The 16154-nt window shown below is 64.6% G+C and overlaps 4 protein-coding genes and 1 long non-coding RNA gene across 7 annotated transcripts; 3 read left to right on the forward strand and 2 right to left on the reverse strand.

Moving 5' to 3' along the window:
- Positions 1–914: 914 nt before the first annotated feature.
- CIB1 (calcium and integrin binding 1) lies at positions 915–3838 on the reverse strand. The gene is made up of 7 exons (XM_053954319.1): positions 3736–3838; positions 3594–3628; positions 3032–3134; positions 2473–2626; positions 2105–2223; positions 1942–2030; positions 915–1702 (listed from the first exon to the last, which is right to left on the reverse strand). Exons 1-7 carry the CDS (start codon positions 3784–3786, stop codon positions 1681–1683), a joined length of 573 nt encoding a protein of 190 aa, XP_053810294.1. The 5' UTR covers positions 3787–3838; the 3' UTR covers positions 915–1680.
- An 11-nt stretch (positions 3839–3849) lies between these two features.
- Positions 3850–5095, forward strand: GDPGP1 (GDP-D-glucose phosphorylase 1). Its single transcript, XM_053954318.1, has one exon. It carries the CDS (start codon positions 3934–3936, stop codon positions 4999–5001), a length of 1068 nt encoding a protein of 355 aa, XP_053810293.1. The 5' UTR covers positions 3850–3933; the 3' UTR covers positions 5002–5095.
- A 129-nt stretch (positions 5096–5224) lies between these two features.
- LOC128794447 (tubulin polyglutamylase TTLL13-like) lies at positions 5225–14536 on the forward strand. Of its 3 annotated transcripts, XM_053954312.1 has the most exons (16): positions 5225–5698; positions 6124–6164; positions 7119–7237; positions 7687–7817; positions 8189–8345; positions 8553–8696; positions 9248–9333; positions 9442–9667; positions 10087–10271; positions 10830–11018; positions 11456–11594; positions 11907–12086; positions 12352–12703; positions 13248–13488; positions 14057–14167; positions 14237–14536. In XM_053954312.1, exons 1-16 carry the CDS (start codon positions 5562–5564, stop codon positions 14517–14519), a joined length of 2721 nt encoding a protein of 906 aa, XP_053810287.1. In that variant the 5' UTR covers positions 5225–5561; the 3' UTR covers positions 14520–14536. The 3 variants fall into 3 exon arrangements, with proteins under 3 accessions (XP_053810287.1, XP_053810286.1, XP_053810285.1); XM_053954311.1 differs by lacking the exons at positions 13248–13488; positions 14237–14536 and having other exon boundaries at positions 5458–5698; positions 14057–14142; XM_053954310.1 differs by lacking the exons at positions 14057–14167; positions 14237–14536 and having other exon boundaries at positions 5460–5698; positions 11913–12086; positions 13248–13582.
- LOC128794452 (uncharacterized) lies at positions 11557–13298 on the reverse strand. Its single transcript, XR_008433113.1, has 3 exons — positions 13078–13298; positions 11850–12230; positions 11557–11708 (listed from the first exon to the last, which is right to left on the reverse strand). It is a non-coding gene; the product is annotated as an uncharacterized LOC128794452 (long non-coding RNA).
- A 45-nt stretch (positions 14537–14581) lies between the features above and the next one.
- On the forward strand, positions 14582–16132 carry HDDC3 (HD domain containing 3). Its single transcript, XM_053954317.1, has 4 exons — positions 14582–14846; positions 15304–15359; positions 15446–15686; positions 15958–16132. Exons 1-4 carry the CDS (start codon positions 14588–14590, stop codon positions 16086–16088), a joined length of 687 nt encoding a protein of 228 aa, XP_053810292.1. The 5' UTR covers positions 14582–14587; the 3' UTR covers positions 16089–16132.
- The last annotated feature ends 22 nt before the right edge of the window (positions 16133–16154 follow it).

A 16154-nucleotide genomic window follows, 5' to 3' on the forward strand; every position in this document is an offset into this window, starting at 1 on the left:
CTTCCCAGGACCACAGTGCTGTGCTGCATGTGGGACCCACTGCCCGCACAGGGAGCATCTGGTCCTTGTGCCCATCCCACCCTGCTGTGGGCTGAGCCTGGACATTTTGCCAGCAGGACCTGACTCCGTGGTGGCTGAGGGCAAGGCCTGGGATTGCAGCCAGTGCTGCTTTTGAGCCCTCACACAACTGGGAAGCACCGGCTTCCCAGCACAGGGCTGGGGGAAGCGGTGAGCTCCGCAGAAATGGCGTGTCCAGGCAGGATTCCCCCGAGGGACCAGCACTGCCTCGCTCCCAGCTGGACCCATGCACTGAACTTCCTGCACAGCCTGTTCTGGGACATCAAAAAAGCCACTGGAGGCGTTGGCTGGTGAGGTGCCAACAGACAGAGCCCTGGGGCTGTAGGGGCACAGGCCTCGGCGGGCAGATACTGTCAGCGCCGTGGGGCAGCGAGCTGGAAGGGCTGGCAGCGCCAGGAGCAGGAGCCACGGTGTGAGAAACAGCCAAGAGCCCTGAGAGCCAGCAGCTGCTTTGCCCCAGCACGGGGGCTCTGCGGGGCCAGCCGGACCCCAGGCCCCACACCAGTGCTGGCAGGGCTGCTGGCTGCAGGGCAGGACAGAGAGGATCCTCAACAAGGACAAAGGACCCTGCTGCCCACAGTGATGGTGCCACGCGCTGCCCAGGGTTCCCCTTAGTGCCTCCAGCCTGAGCGTTGAGCAGTTTGTGCTGCCCAGAAGGATCCCAGCGTGGAGGAGGGAGGGAAGGAGGTGGCCCATGGAAAGGGCTGTCGTGGAGCAGGACGTGGAACCCATCCCCTGGGGTGGTGGCTGGCACGCAGGCAGAGGCCTGGCAGGAGCCCATGTCCCCAGCACCCTGGTGGCACCCGTCCCACAGGCAGACAAAGGCAGCAAAGAGCAAGGGTGAAACCAGAGCCCTTTAATTGTGTCCTCACAGGGACTGGGGGAGGAAGAGGCCAGGGCAGCAGAGCAGCTGCTGTGCTGGAGCCAGAAGGAGGGCAAAGACACAAAGGGAGGAGGAGGAGGAGGAGGAGGAGCGCAGGCTCTGAGCACAGCCGTGGGGGGACAGCTCTGCCGGGGGGTGGCACCTGTACAGTAACTTTTGGGTGACTGCTCAGAGAAAGCACTCCCATTTGGGTTATTGCTTGTGAAAAATGATCCACTTTTTGGTTATGGCTCAGAGGATCACATTCAGTTATTGCTCAGAGAAATGGATCCGCGTGGCAGCAGGCAGGCTCCCAGAAATACAGGAGAGGCAGGAAGATGCTGGCAGGAGAGGCAGCTCCCTGCCTGCTGCTGGAAGGCACAACATAGGAATTGGTCCTCAGGGCAGAGAGGGGCTGTGCTGGTGCAGAGTGGCCCCAGGCAGGAGTAGCTCTTCCTCCCTCACCTGCAGAGCTGCCCTTGGAATGCATAAGGATTCAAATTCTAGTGCTAGGACAGCAGAGGGGCTGCAGGAGAGGCAGATTCCTGGGTCCCCCTGCTGCCAAGCAGGCACCTGAGAGGGGAGCAGGAGGGTTCCTGCCCAAGGCATTGCAGCACAGCCCCCACTGAGGGGCCGGGCCTGTGCTCGCTGAAAGAGGAAATGGCTGAGCCCACAAAGAGCTGCAGGAACTGGAGGAGCGCTGGAGGAGCTGGAGGAGCGCTGCTGGACGGCCACAGGGCTCACAGGACAATCTTGAAGGAGCTGCAAGAGATATGACAGGATCTGCTCCTGCTTGCTAGGTCACACAAAGAGTTGACAAGCACCCAGCGGCGCAGGGACCAGAATCCCTCTGCAGAGCCAGCCTGGGACACAGATCCCTCTGCCATTATGGCAGACCTGGCACAGGGCAGCCCTGCCCTCCTGCCACCACGAGCTCTGCCCCAGTGCCAGCTGAGCAATCAGGGTGTGAACCCCCAGCCAGCCTCTGGAGACCACCGCACCTGGCAAAGTCCGGGGAGCGGGAGACAACGTGCTGGAACTCGGAGAGGTTGATGGTGCCGTCCTTGTCGATGTCGGACTCCTCCAGGATCTGCGGGGGAAGGTGAGCGCTGAGCCCTGTGCCTGGGGCTGTGCAGTGCCCATGCCCTGGCCCGCGGGCCTCACATTTTGGATGAGCTGCTCCATCTCTGCGCCGCTCAGCTGGGACTCCTCGCCCTGCCCTGTCAGGCAGTTCACCAGATGCTCCAGGTCCTTCCTGTCCAGAATCCCATCGTTGTCAAAGTCTGTGGGGAGAAACAAGGTAGGTTTTGGCAGGGCCGCAGTGACCCCAGGGAGTCACAGACAGCGCTACTGCAGCACTCCATGCACCTCACCATGCCAAACCAGCTGCTCCCACAGGGAGTTCCTATAGCCACCATCCCCGTGGGTGCTCCAAGGGCACTGCCAGCCCTCCTGAACATCGATTCATCTCCCTGCTCCCGCTTCCTCAAGGTGCAGGGATCCCAGAACACAGCACCTGTCCCCAGCCTTACCAAAGATGCGGAAGGCATAGTGGGATTTGATGTCAGAGGTGGCAGAATCGCTGAAGACACTCAGCATATCAAGAAAGTCTTCAAACGACATGCTGTCATCCCCGGTCTCTGAGGTTGAGAACACGTGGCAGATCCGGTGCTGGAAGGGGTTTGCCTGTAGACACAGGAATGGCTCAGGCAGGGCTGGCCCGTGCTGGCTCCATCAGGCACACTTTGGCTGCTGCTCCAGCAGGTGAGCAGGTGCCCCGCTCTGGCACTGCTCCATCACCCATGGCACGGTCAAACCTGTCCTGTGCCCCTCCCGGGATGCAGCCCCGTGCAGCAGGGATAAGCAGGGTCCCTCGTGGCACAGCAGGACCCCCCAGGATCCTGCACAGCAGGGATCCCTGGGATCCCCCATTGCACAGCAGGATCCCTGGGGTCGTCAGTTGCTTGGTGAGGACAAGGAAGCTCTTTAGTGGCAGAGCTGAGGACAGAGCACTGGCACAGCGAGGCCGTGCTGGGTGCACGGGGCCCTAACCCCGGAGCAGCAGTGTCCCGTGTCTGCCAGGCACCATACCCGCAGCTCAGGCAGCGTCAGGATCTGGCTCTTGGGAACCCGCGCGGAGTAGGCGTTCTCCCTCTCCTCCTTCGGCAGCAGTTCACTGAACCTCTTGTAGGCACTTTAAGAGGCAAGAGCGGCTCTGTGGTGCGAGCGGGGGGGCAGCAGCCCGTCTGGCACCGGCAGCGCTCCCCAGGGCGCGGTGGCCGGTTCCCACCGCTCCTGCCAGCTCTGCCGGGCCGGGGTCCCACAGCTGCTCCCGGGGCCAGGGAGAGGAGCAGCTCTGGCTGCCGCCCACCCCGGCTCCGGGGCTGCCCAAGGGTCACCGCGGGCTCGGGCCGGCCCCAGCAGCTACCCCGCTGGTCCGGGCGTCACCGGCAACACCCGCGGACCTTCGCCCGATCACAACCGGCTCCTGGGGAGTGCCACCGGCACTTCCCGGCTCAGCTGGCCGTCTCGGCGGAACGGGAGTCCCGGGGCAGGGCCGGAGTTCTCCGTGCCCCGCGGCAGAGGCTGAAGCCCCGCGGGACCGGGCTGGCACGGTGGGGGCACTTACGGTAGTGCGGGCGGCGGTACTTACAGCAAGATCTCCTGCTTGCTCAGGAACGTCAGCTCCTGCGGGGACAGCACGGATCAGCAGCGGCACCGGGGCCAAGGCCTGAGCCAGGGCACAGCCATGGGCTCCTGGCCTCTGGGCACCTTCCGGGACCCGGTGCCGGTACCTGGTACTCGCCCAGCAAGTCCCGCGGGATCACACTGGCCGAGCCGCCCATGGCGCCGCTTCCCTCCGCTCGTCACCCGCCCGCTGCCGCGGCAACGGCCCGCCCCGGGCGGGGCAAGCGCGGCCACGCGTGCGGCCAGCGCCGCCCGCCCGGGCACACGGCGGGCTCCCGGTGCCGGCCGGCGCGGACGTGACGGCCATGGCGGGAGCGGAGCCGGGCGAACCGAACCCCGAGGAGTTCGTGTACGGCGAGGAGGACTTCGTGCTGCAGGCAGCCGGCTGGGGCGACCCGGACTCCGCGCCCTCCCGCTTCGACCGCGTGTTGCTGGCGGGCTGGAGCGACCGTATGGAGCGGGGACTGTTCCGGTACCGGCTGGGACCGCTGCCCACCCGCGTCCTGCCCGGCCCCGTGCGCCTCGTGGCGCAGCTGAACGAGCAGCGCAGCGCGAAGCGCCGCCCGCCGCAGCCCGTCCGCAGCCTCCGGGATCCCTTCGACCCCGGCGCCTTCAACTTCACCCGGCTGCGCCCCGCCGAGCTGCTGTTCCGCCTGCGCCGCGCCGGGGGCCCGGGGCCGCCGCCCGAGCCGCTGCTGGTGGCCATCAACGCCAGCCCGCTGGAGCGGGGGCACGTCCTGCTGCTGCCGGAGCCGGCGCGGCGGCTGCCGCAGGCGCTGACGGCCCCGGCGCTGCGCGGGGCGCTGGAGGCGGCGCTGCTCAGCGCCCACCCCGGATTCCGCGTGGGCTTCAACGGGCTGGGCGGCGGCGCCTCGGTGAACCACCTGCACCTGCACGGGCTCTACCTGGACCGGCCGCTGCCGCTGGAGGAGGCGGCGGCCGAGCCGCTGGGGCCGCGCCTGGGGCTGCTCCGCGCCGGACCGGCCCCCGCCTTCCTCTTCTTCGCCCCCGGGCCCGCGGCGCTGGAGCCGGTGTCGCGGGCCGTGTGCCGGGCGGCGGAGCACCTGGGCCGTGCCGGGCTGGCCTGCAACGTGCTGGCCACGCGGGGCGACCCGCCGGCGGGGCCCGGGGCCGGAGGCGGCCGCGGGCTGCGGGTGCTGCTGTGGGCGCGCCGGCCGCTCTTCGGCCCCAAGGCGGGCGAGCCCTTCGCCGTGGCGCTGTGCGAGCTGGCAGGGCTGCTGCCGCTGCCCGCCGAGCCGCTCTACCGGGACATCACCGAGGTGCAGGCCCTGAGCGCCATCCGCCAGCACCTGCTGCCCGAGCCCGAACTGCTGCACCTGGGCGGGGAGCTGGCGCGGCTGCTGGAGCGCTGATGGCACGGGCGGCGGCCGGAGCGCTGAACCGGTGGCACGGACAGCGACCGGAGCGCTGAACCGGTGGCACGGGCGGCGACCGGAGCGCTGAACTGGTGGCACGGAGCGCTGAACCGGTGGCACGGACAGCGACCGGAGCGCTGAACTGGTGGCACGGAGCGCTGAACCGGTGGCACGGACAGCGACCGGAGCGCTGAACTGGTGGCACGGAGCGCTGAACCGGTGGCACGGACAGCGACCGGAGCGCTGAACCGGTGGCACGGGCGGCGACCGGAGCGCTGAACCGGTGGCACGGACAGCGACCGGAGCGCTGAACTGGTGGCACGGAGCGCTGAACCGGTGGCACGGGCGGCGACCGGAGCGCTGAACCGGTGGCACGGAGCGCTGAACCGGTGGCACGGGCAGCTGCAGCGCTGACGGCACCGGGACCGGCAGGGGGCGCTGCTGGTGGAGGACACGGAAGTGACTGTCACGTGGCCTCGCGGGGCCGCTCTGCCCGCAGTGCCCGCGACTCTCTGGTGCGGTCGCCATGGGAACGCGGCGGAGCCGGGAGCGGTGCGATGGCGGCGGCGGGCGGCGGGAGCACGGGCCCGGGCCCATCCCCGGGAACCCCTCCGGGCGAGGAGGCGGCCATCGCCGCGGCCTCCCCGGACCGTCCCGCTGCCCCCGCCGGACCCGAGCCGCGGAGGAAGCGCAGGCGAGTGCGGGGCCGCAGCCCCCGGCAGGGTCCGGCTGGAGCCCGTCCAGCCGCTCCCGGCGGCGCCTCCCGCTGCCCTCACTCGCGCTCGGTCCCGGCCCCAGCCCAGCCGTGCCCCGGCCCCGCTGCTCCCCGTGGGACAGCGCCCAGCCGGTGCCCGGCGCTCCCCAGCCCCCGGGAGCCGGTGCGGGGTCCCGCTGACCCAAAATAAATAGTGTTCCCTGGAAGTGCCCCAAGGACCCCCTGTGTGACACCCAGGCACAGCTCCGTGCCCAGGACCAGCCTGCCCGTCTCCTTAGGCTGTAGCGGAGCGGGGCTGGCTTGGTCAGACTGCCCGGTGTGCTCCGTGGGGGATCGGGGCTGTGTCCCCCGCTGTCCCCTGCCCCGTGCCTCGCTGAGCTACTGTCGTCTCGTCTCTATTCCAGTGTCCCCTCCATCAACCTGAGCGGCTGCAAGTACGAGAGTGGTAAGTCAGAGGGGCCCCGCAGGCTCTCCAGGTGCCTGCCCAGCCAGGAGCGCTGCTGGCACCCAGCTCCCGCTGGTTTATTTACTGCTGCCAGCGACTGGCACAGGACCCTCGTGTTAGTGGAGAGTTTGTCACACTTTGGACTGAGATTTCCCCCGATTTAAAATGTGCAACAGCAGCGCAAGCCCTCAGCATCCCCCACACTTGTGTTTGCCAGCTGTCTGCTAAAATGGGCAGGAAGGGTTCCATCAGGTACAGTGCAAGGGAGCACCTGGGCTTGGAGACAGGACCTGAGGGCTGTTTAAGGTAAACTTGGTGGTGAGCAGGCAGGATCTGTACCACTCTCCCTTCCCACTCTCCTTCCACAAGCTGGATCTTGAAAGAACAAACTCCTGGCCCTTGAGGGGTGTTATTAATTTACTTTGCTAAGGGATCTTGGTGTGCGTGGATGCCCATCAGCTCTGCCAAGTTCATACTTGGCACCGTGAACCATGCCAGCATAGACCTTTTCCTGCAGAGCTGTGTTCTGCTGAGACCTTTGATTTGGGAGATTAAATTCACACCTTCACAAGACTTGTATGTGCCTGTGAGGTGTAAGACCCATGGGAAGTTCAGTGCTGCTGTTGAGGGGCCCTGGCACCTCAAGACAGGTGGGATTAGAGGGTTAAGAGTTCCCAGAACACTTGCAGCCAGAGGCATGGGGGGTTGCCAGATAAAACTGGTGTTCCTGACACCTTCCAAGGGGTCATGCCAATACCTTATCCCTCTGAGAGGGGAGCTGCAGCCCGGGGAGCTCACACTCCATCCCTTGTTATTCTGGGGGGGTGTCAGCCCCTGTATGTGGCTCCTCAGCCAGAGGTTTGTTTCACGTTCCATCCCTGGTTACTCTGGGGGGTTATCAGTCCCTGAGCGTGGCTCCCCTGCCTGGCCCTGTCACTGCTTGCCTTGGCACAGTGCGGCGGGCGGCGCAGCGCTGCGGGCTGAAGGAAGCGGCGGAGAACGAGGAGTGGACGGTGTGCTGGACGGACAGCACGGTCACTTTGGAGCGCCTCATGGAAATGAAGCGCTTCCAGGTAAACAAAACAGCTGCCCAGCAGGAACTGCTCGCGAAGGAGGGTGACACGAGGCTGGCTGTGGGACAGAAAAGCAGTGCCGTGTGCCATCTGTGCCCCGGCTCCAGGGCGCAGGGTCAGATGCCTTTGCTTGTGCCATGTCCCTGGCTGGTGTCGTCAGCAGCATTCAGCAGCTGTGGTGGGAGCAGCAGCGTTCCAGCCCTGTGATGTGCTGTGCACTAAACAGCTCTAATGCTGCTCCAGGGCTAAGATGGAATAGGCAGACAAATCAGTAGTGAAGCTCAGACAAAACAGCTGTAGCAAGTCTCATCCCCCAGCAGTAGTTCAAGGCAGCCACAGGCCTGGCTTCCCTCTCACTGCTGGTTCTCCATGCACAGGCTCTCCTCGGGGCCGGGAGAATCCATCCCCACAGGGCTCTGCTGATGGGGGTTTTTCTGCACTACTTTCAGAAAATCAACCACTTCCCAGGCATGATCGAGCTGTGCCGCAAGGACCTGCTGGCTCGCAACCTGAACCGCATGCTCCGGCTCTTCCCCAAGGAGTACAACATCTTCCCCCGCACGTGGTGCCTGCCAGCCGAGTGAGTGGCGTGGGACAGCGCCGCGGGGACGGGGTGACACGGGCAGGGCGAGGCTGCTGGCCTGCTCCTTCTGGGCACCAGAGCCCAAACCTTCACTTGCTTTGGCACGCACTGCGGTGGCCTCTCCTGCAAACCTCCCAGTACAGGTGGAGATGTGTGCAGGGAAAAGGAGGGATGTGGAGGCTGGCTCGGGTCACGCAGGGACCAATCCCTGACTCCTGTAGATTAGGAGTGGGAGTTGGATTCATCCCCTGCAGAAGCTCAGTGTGTGCTGGCCTGCAGCACCATGGTTTCAGTACCCAGCTGTTAGTTAGGAGAGAGTTCAGAGGGGTTCTTTTGCAGCTGGTGATAGTCACCTTTCCCTTACACAGCTACGGAGATTTCCATGCCTATAGATCCATGAGGAAAGTAAGAACATTCATCTGCAAGCCCGACAACAGCTGCCAGGGAAGAGGGATCTTCATAACCCACCACCCAGAGGAGATCAAGCACGGGGAACGCATGATCTGTCAGCAGTACATCTCTGAGGTACTGACGGTCCAGAACATCGGGGTGGGATTCCAGTCCCCACTCTGCCAGTATCCCCCATGCTCCCAGGTCTCCTCAGGTCTGCTGGAGGTGTTGCTGTGGCTGCAGCACATCGGGGACACAGACAAAGCTTGTCTCTCTGCTGAGCAGCACAGGCAGACGGAGCAGTTCCTCACCTCACCCTTGCTCCTGCCTCTTTCCTCACAGCCCTTCCTCATTGATGGCTTCAAGTTTGACATGCGCATCTACGTGCTGGTCACATCCTGTGACCCACTGAAGATTTTTCTCTACAAGGAGGGCCTGGCCCGATTTGCCACCATGAGGTACATCGATCACAGCACGAGAAACCTGGTAAAGAAGAAGTTTTAAAGAAACTCATATAGTATCTGTAGGTGTCAGTGTTTAACTTGTCCTGGGGGCATTCCAGGCCTTGAGAAGGCAGGTATTGGGGGTTGCAGGAGTCCCAGCTTGATGCTTTCCTGTTCTTCCTCTATACCCCTTCCTCCTCTCACAGGAGGTGTTTCAGGAGGGATAGTTCATCTACCCCAAGGCCCCACATTTGGGCTGTTTACTGGCATTACCACGGAATCATGGAATTGTTTGCTTGGATGGAACCTTGGAAGGTCTCCAACCTCATGCTGAAAATTTGGTCAACAATAAATTTGTATCTGGTTTCTCAGGGTCTCACCTGATCAGGTTTTGAAAATCTGGAGAGTGAAGCCCCCCTGGTGTCTCTGGGCAGCATGTTCTGCTTCTGGCCCTGATAAGAATGCTCAATTCCACACCATTCCTACTCTGCCCATGCTTCAGGCAGAAAAGAACATGAGAGTATCTGGTGGGGCTCTTCCTGTTCTTGCTCAGTGGTTCAGAGTGAACAAATGTCTCTTGTGGTTCCCTGCCAGGGTGACATCTGCATGCACCTGACCAATTATGCAATCAACAAACACAATGAGAACTTCGTCAAGGACGACATGGTGGGCAGCAAGAGGTACTGGCGAGTCCGAGCACTGCAGGAACGCTGCCTGGGGACACTGCTTTACCTCAGCTTTCCTGGGGTGACACAGCTGAGCCCTTACTGCCTCCTGTTCCCACACAGGAAGCTGTCCACCCTGAATGCCTGGATGGCAGAGCACAGCTATGACACATCAGAGCTCTGGGCAGATATTGATGACATTGTTATAAAGACACTGATTTCAGCTCACCCTGTGCTGAAACACCATTACCAGAGCTGCTTCTCCAACCACACTACTGGCTGCGCCTGCTTTGAAATCCTGGGCTTTGACATTTTGCTGGATAGAAGGCTGAAGCCATGGCTGCTGGAGGTGAGGAAGGAGTGGAGAGCTCAGAGCTGGGGGACTAGGACAGGAGGTTTGGGATGAACAGGGCTTGTTTGCTTCAAAAGGGCCACCTTGCTCACAGAATTAACCAGGCTCTGAAGCCAAACAACCTGCTGTGAGCAGGATCCAAGAGAACCCCTTTCCTGCACACCATCTAACAACAGGGAGTTTCCCAAGCCTTCAGACCCCTCGTCCTGTGAGCACCCTGAATTTGTGACAGCTGCCCCCTGCCTGCACCCTGCGGGGTGGGATCCAGGTGACCTGTGGCACAACTGGGCAACACGCTGCAGGAGAGAGTGCTGTCTCTGGCAGAGAGCAGAGCATCCGTGGGCAGTGTGGGGCCTGGCTGGGGCCATGGGCTGGGAGCTGGGGTGCCAGCTTAGGTTCCCTGCTTGTCTTGGCAGGTGAACCACTCTCCCAGCTTCAACACAGATTCTCAGCTAGACCATGAGGTGAAGGATGCCCTTCTGTGTGACACCTTCAACCTGATCAATGTGCACGCCTGTGACAGAAAGAAGGTGCTGGAGGAAGACAAGCGGCGGGTAAAGGAACGGCTCCTTCAGGCCTACCAGACTCCCCGGGAGTCCAGGTATTGCTGTTCCCCCACAGAGCTCAGGTCCCCAGTGAGCAAAGACAGAGCAGGATAACACCAGCGCTGGCTGCTGGAAGTTCCCAGAGCCCATAGCATTGTGCAGCCTCTGTGCTCTCCCAAGCCATCTGCATCCTGCAAGGAGGAGCCAGGGCTCCTCTCTGGATGCCAGGAGATCTGTGACACCTTGTGCTGTGGGCCCTGACAGAGCTCTCCCCAAGCTGCACCTGCTTGTCATCTCATTTGCTGGGGACGGGCAGTGGCAGCATCCCAGGCTGGCAGGGATGCTCACATGAGGAACCACAGCCCTGCCTCAGGAACTGGGGGTAGCCTGGGCACGGGCAGTTCTCCAGGGCAGGGGTCTTTTCCAGGGCTGAGGGTTTCCCGTTCCCCGTGATCAGTGAGCCTGCTGCCTGGCAGGCAGGGCGTGGCTCTCTCCAGCTGCTGTTTCCATCAGGAGCCCTGGGATAATCCTGGGACATGCTGAGCACGTCAGACCTGCGCTCTGCCTGTCCCAGAGCCTCCCTCCACAGCTCCCTGTCCTCACTCCTGCTGCAGGCGCAGGGAGCAGGAGAACAGCCAGGCTGCCTGGCTGGCACAGGCTGAAACCTACGAGAACGAGCACCTGGGGGGGTTCCGACGCATCTACCCAGCACCTGGGACAGAGAAGTACGAGCCATTCTTCCAGCAGAGCAGGTCCCTCTTTCAGGAAACAGCAGCATCCAAGGCAAGAGAAGAGTATGCCAGGTATGCTGCTCCTGTGGAAACCCACTTCTCACAGGTGGCATGGAGACCACTTGCTCCCGATCCCTCCTGGGGAGCAACTCGGCCTGGCAGGTGTAAGCAAGCGGGGAGAGTGGGAGGGGAAGGAAGGAGCCTGCATGTGCTGTGGCACCACAGCAAAGTGGCTCCTTTTGGATGGACTCCAGAGAGGCAAGGGCAGTACCCTGGAGACACCATTTCCCAAATGTCCCCCTCCCTTTTGGCAAACACAGCCTAATCCAAGGGCATTTCTCTTTTTGAAAGTCTCTTTACAAGCATCCCACCCCATCTCTTGGCACACTTCTATTATGGGCTATTCATACAGAACTTGAGCCTGCAGTAAATGTCCTCAGGTTGAAGTCTTCCCCGTAGCCTTTTGCTGTTGTGGCTCTGAGCCAGCGAGTGACTGTGTTCTGTGGCAGGCAGCAGCTGGAGGAGATGCGCCTGAAAAATGAAAAGCTGGAAGCTGCCAGGAAGAAGAAAACAGAGAGTATCCAGAATAAAAGCACAGCTCCTACAACCCACCTTACCTACAGAAGCACCAAGGCGTGGGATAGAAAGGTACCTCAGTGCCAGCATTGTCCGTGGGCTCTCCAAGTCAGTGATATGGCTCCGGGAGCTATGCTGAGCCATTGGTGCACCCACGGAGCAGAAATTCCAGGTTTGACTCCCTGCCTGAAGTTCAGAGACAACAACTTGTGTTGGCACTACTTGCAAGCACCAGTGTTGTGCCTTTCCACTTTGGCTCTCACTGGGATCTCTGTCCCCTCCCTGTAACTGTCCCCAGGCTTGGAGCAGCTCACGGCTTTGTCTCACCTGTGCATTACCCCAGCTTCAGCTTTTTTGCTATAGCTCAGGTGTTTCTCTGCCGAGGTGCAGCGCATGCAGTACAACTCCATGCAGCCCCAGAACATCATGGCACATGAAGAGAAGAGGAGAGTGAATGCTCTGCTGCAGCGTGAGAAGCTGATCCGAGACCTGGGCATCACCGAGCAGCTTTCCCAGCTGCTCCCCACGGCTGACACGCAGGGATCCTGCGAGCTCCAGAGCCAGGTAATGGCACTGCCCACAGCCACCCCACACAGAAGTGGACTGGGCACTGAGCATCTCTGGTGGGGCAGGACGAGGGGTCCACTGCAGGCGCATCAGCTCCTGTGCCTTCAGGATGATGTGTCTGGCATGGTGGTGGGGGCATACCTGGGGACAGAGTGCGGGGTGATGCTTCCATGCACCTCGGTGTGACTGGAGGCTTTTCTTTCCCATCTCCTGCCAAGGCCTGCAGAAGTAAGCCATGGCCATATTCCTTCCCTCCTTCCAGCTGCCGTTTCCCTGGGATGTCATCGGGGAGCAGAACACCCACGATTTAATGATGCTGATCTCACTGCTGGGAGTCCCAGCTCAGCCCTTGGGACACAGGGTCATACCCAGCCCTAGAGGCCAGGCCTTGCCGCAGCACATCCCAGGCCCAGATCCCGAGGACACGCAGGCCCTGTGCATTCAAGGCCAGAGTGTCCTGTACCACACGCGGCACGAGGGCTCCCGGGTGCTGGGCGGGGGCTGGCTGCAGAGCCGGGCAGTGGGGGCAGTGGTCACCCAGCCCTGTGCCCACCCCAAGCGGCCGCAGATGAGAGACCAGTGGCTCCCTGGCAGCAGAAACCAGGCTGAAGGCTGTAAGTACACATCACCTTCCTGGGGATGCTCCTGGCCCTGCCAGGGTGGGGGGAATGGGTGGGATCGATGGAGCTCTCAGGAATCCTGAACACAAAAAGGTCGCCATGCTCTGCTTGGGGCACTGGTGACCACTGGAAATCTCTGAGGCTTGGAGCATCCCATTTGCAGGGACAGGGAAGAACCATGGGTGGTTTCCCAGGATCAAGGGTTGATGTGCAGGCATGGGGGAGTGTGAGAAGCCAGGAAAGTCAAAGGGGTGCATTAGCTCCTGGGGTCAGAGGGGACATGGTGACACAGCATAGCCCCCAGTCTCTTCCCAGGTCTCCTTCCCACCACACTGCTCCCTGCCCATGCTCTCACCCTCCATTCTCACCCAGCCCGGCTCCCTGGCATCAGCTTCATCCGCTTCGCAGCCTTAGGACCAGGGAGCAGGGGTGGAGGAGGGGCTGCCAGGACCAAGCCCCACTGGGAAGGGCAGTGGGGGCTGCTGACGTGCGGAGCTGTTGGCTCTGCACAGCCCCACATCCAGCTGTGCTGTTCCAGGTGATGCTGGTAGTCTGTCATCCTCCGATGGAGGCAGCTGTCCCCCGGCTTCCCCAGCCAGCCCAGAGCAGGCCACAGGTGACGGCATCTTCAGCTGTGCTGTGGTCGAGGAGCTTCCCAACGCCACTGCCGTTCCCGTGCAGCACACACCCCCCTCACACCACGGCACAGCCTCGCCGTGCCAGTGTGTCACACCATGCCAGTGCCTCGCACATTCACAACCTGAACATGAAAAGCACAGGTAACGCGGCCGAGGGCTCAGCCCTCCTCCCGTGTGTGCTTGCATGAGTACCAGGACTTGCTGGATGAAACCAGGACAGCTGCTGGCTGCCTCCGTCAACTCTGGGGTCGGCTGCTGAGCCCCCTGACCGGAGCCTGGGCCCAGCGTGGCTCCGGCCACACCTGCCCCGGCTAGCTTCCCCTCTGCCAGGACCGGGGACTGGTGCTTGTGCCCCTGTCCGCGCTCTGCCCGCTGCACTCGTGCCCGTGACCCACAGCCGCCTGCGCTGAAGCCCTCCGGAGGCCAGCTCGCTCCGGACCCGTCAGTCCCTCGCTTCCCCGGCCGGGGCCGCTCCCCCGCGCCGGCCCCGCCCGTCCCGGGCGGTTCCTGCCATGGCGCTGCCGCTGCTGCGGCGCTGCCTGCGCGCGGTGCCGCTCCTCGCCCGGGCCCCGCGGCGGGCGGCGGCGGCGTGGCCCGGGGACCCGGAGCCGCCGGACCCGGCGCTGGAGGAGACGCAGAGGTGCGGAGCGGTCGGGCCGCGGCCGGGGCCTGCGCTGGCCCGGGCGCTCACGCGTGCTTTTCCCCGCAGGGCGCGGCGGCGGCGGGCGGCGGCGCGGATGGAGCGGCTGCGGCGGGAGCTGGGCGGGGGGCGCGGAGCCCCCGACCGCACCCTGACCTGGCAGGCGATGGAGCAGCTGCGGTGAGCGCGGGGCCGGGCGGGCCGCGCCGCGCCCGCTGACCGCCCCGGTGACCGTGCCCGTGCCCGCAGGTTCCTGCGGCAGGAGCTGCCCGACGAGTGGCCCTTGGAGCGCCTGGCCCAGGGCTTTGGCGTCAGCACCGACGTGGTGCGGCGGGTGCTGCGGAGCCGCGGCTGTCCCTCACCGCGCCGCCGCCTGCGGCAGGACCAGCGGGCGCTGAGCGCCGCCGCGACGGCACCGCCGCCGGCACGGGGAGCGGGAGGCGGCCGCGAGGTGCGCGCCGCCGACGGGACGCTGTTGTACCGGCTGCCGCGGGGCTCGGGCTGGGGCGGGCCGGGGCCCAGCGCGCAATAAACGCACTTGGGACCCGCCTCCGCCTGTGCCGCTTCCGTCGCGTCGGGCGCGACTCCGAGGCCGCGGGAATGAGCTCCGGGGCAGCGGAGATGGGCTCCGAGGCCGCGGGCATGGGCTCCGGGGCAGCGGGGATGGGCTCCGGGGCAGCGGGGATGGACTCCGGGGAATTGGGGATGGGCTCCGAGGAACTGGGGATGGGCTCGGGGGCAGCGGAGATGGGCTCCGAGGTGGCGCGGCTGCTGGAGGCGGTGGACTTTGCAGCCAGGAAACACAAGGATCAGCGGCGGATGGATCCCGAGGGCACCCCCTACATCAACCACCCCATCGGTGCGGAAACCCCCCCGGCACCGCGTCCCGCTCCCGGGAGACCCCCGCGGCCCCTCTCTCCCAGAGCACCGCTCACCCTGGGACCCCTCCTGCCCTCCTGCCCCTCCGCTCCAGCTCCTGCGCGCTGCCAACCCCCGGGAGCCCCTCACCCCGGTCCCTGGAGAGAACCGTGTCCCTCGTCCCGTTCCGTGTCCTTCGGCCCGATGGGGGCAGAGCTGCCGAGGCACTGCAGCCCCGGCCCTGCCAGGCCTGGGGACACCGCCAGCCCCGGGACCTTCCTGCCTGCCCCGCCGAAGCGTTCACGGCGCGGGACGTGCCCGTGCGGGTTCCCCTGCCCAGGGCTGGTCGCTGGGAAGCCTCCGTGCGGCACGGCCCCGCGTCACCCACGGGGGCCGCTCTCCGGGCCCGGAGCTGCCCGGTCCCCGCTGCCTCCTCCACCTTTCCGTTCCCCCTGCAGCCGTCGCCAGGATCCTGGCGCACGAGGCCGGCGTGACGGACGTGGTGGTGCTGCAGGTAAGGGCCTGCCCCGTGCTGCCCTGCCCGCTCCCCGCTGCTCGGCCCGAGCCCCTGCCCTGCCCCTCCTGCCCTCCTCGCCGCAGGCCGCCCTCCTGCACGACACAGTGGAGGACACGGACACCACGTTCTCGGAGATCGAGCAGCGGTTCGGCGCAGCGGTGCGGAGCGTGGTGGAGGAGGTGACGGACGACAAGAGCCTGCCCAAGGCGGAGCGCAAGCGGCTGCAGATCGAGCGCGCTCCCGTTTGCAGCCGCCGGGCCAAGCTGGTCAAGCTGGCGGACAAGCTGCACAACCTGCGGGACCTGAACCGCTGCACCCCGCAAGGTAGCGGCCTGTTACCGCCCCCGACCGGAGCCGGGGCCCGGGGGGGCTCGGGACCGCCGCGGCACCACGGGGACGGGCGCGGCGGGCCCCGGCCAGCGGCAAGGCTGGTGCTGTTGGCTGTGCCGAGGGACAGAGGAGTCGCGCGGCTGCCCCGGGCCGGGGCGGCGGTGGCGGCAGGCACAGACGGTGTGCCGGTGTCGGTGCCGGTGTCGCTGTCACCGTCACCGGGACCGGGGCGGCGCCGGAAGTGACGCCACGCGTGTCCCCGCAGGCTGGTCGGAGGAGCGCGTGCAGGAGTACTTCCGGTGGGCGGCGCGCGTGGTGTCCGGGCTGCGCGGGACCAGCGCGGCCCTGGAGGGGGCGCTGCAGCGCCTGTTCCAGGAGCGCGGCGTGCCCACGTGACCGGGGCCGCGGTTCCGCCTCCGCCAATAAACGTGCGCACAGCTCGGCGTCCCTCAGTTGCCATGG

The sequence above is a fragment of the Vidua chalybeata genome, chromosome 13 (genome assembly GCF_026979565.1).
Source record: "Vidua chalybeata isolate OUT-0048 chromosome 13, bVidCha1 merged haplotype, whole genome shotgun sequence".
Lineage (NCBI taxonomy): Eukaryota > Metazoa > Chordata > Aves > Passeriformes > Viduidae > Vidua > Vidua chalybeata.

What these genes read in the sequence shown, in the direction of transcription:
- CIB1 (XM_053954319.1), bottom strand. Translation starts at nt 3,786, where the DNA reads ATGGGCGGCTCGGCCAGTGTGATCCCGCGGGACTTGCTGGGCGAGTAC. An exon ending in AGCAAGCAGGAGATCTTGCT is followed by an intron (nt 3,135 to 3,593) that starts GTAAGTACCGCC and finishes TGCCTCTTAAAG; the next exon opens with TGCCTACAAGAGGTTCAGTG. An exon ending in TGACGCTGCCTGAGCTGCGG is followed by an intron (nt 2,627 to 3,031) that starts GTATGGTGCCTG and finishes CTGTGTCTACAG; the next exon opens with GCAAACCCCTTCCAGCACCG.
- GDPGP1 (XM_053954318.1), top strand. Translation starts at nt 3,934, where the DNA reads ATGGCGGGAGCGGAGCCGGGCGAACCGAACCCCGAGGAGTTCGTGTAC.
- LOC128794447 (XM_053954312.1), top strand. Translation starts at nt 5,562, where the DNA reads ATGGCGGCGGCGGGCGGCGGGAGCACGGGCCCGGGCCCATCCCCGGGA. An exon ending in CAGACTCCCCGGGAGTCCAG is followed by an intron (nt 10,272 to 10,829) that starts GTATTGCTGTTC and finishes CTCCTGCTGCAG; the next exon opens with GCGCAGGGAGCAGGAGAACA. An exon ending in GCAAGAGAAGAGTATGCCAG is followed by an intron (nt 11,019 to 11,455) that starts GTATGCTGCTCC and finishes GTTCTGTGGCAG; the next exon opens with GCAGCAGCTGGAGGAGATGC.
- HDDC3 (XM_053954317.1), top strand. Translation starts at nt 14,588, where the DNA reads ATGAGCTCCGGGGCAGCGGAGATGGGCTCCGAGGCCGCGGGCATGGGC. An exon ending in CTACATCAACCACCCCATCG is followed by an intron (nt 14,847 to 15,303) that starts GTGCGGAAACCC and finishes TTCCCCCTGCAG; the next exon opens with CCGTCGCCAGGATCCTGGCG. An exon ending in CGGACGTGGTGGTGCTGCAG is followed by an intron (nt 15,360 to 15,445) that starts GTAAGGGCCTGC and finishes TCCTCGCCGCAG; the next exon opens with GCCGCCCTCCTGCACGACAC.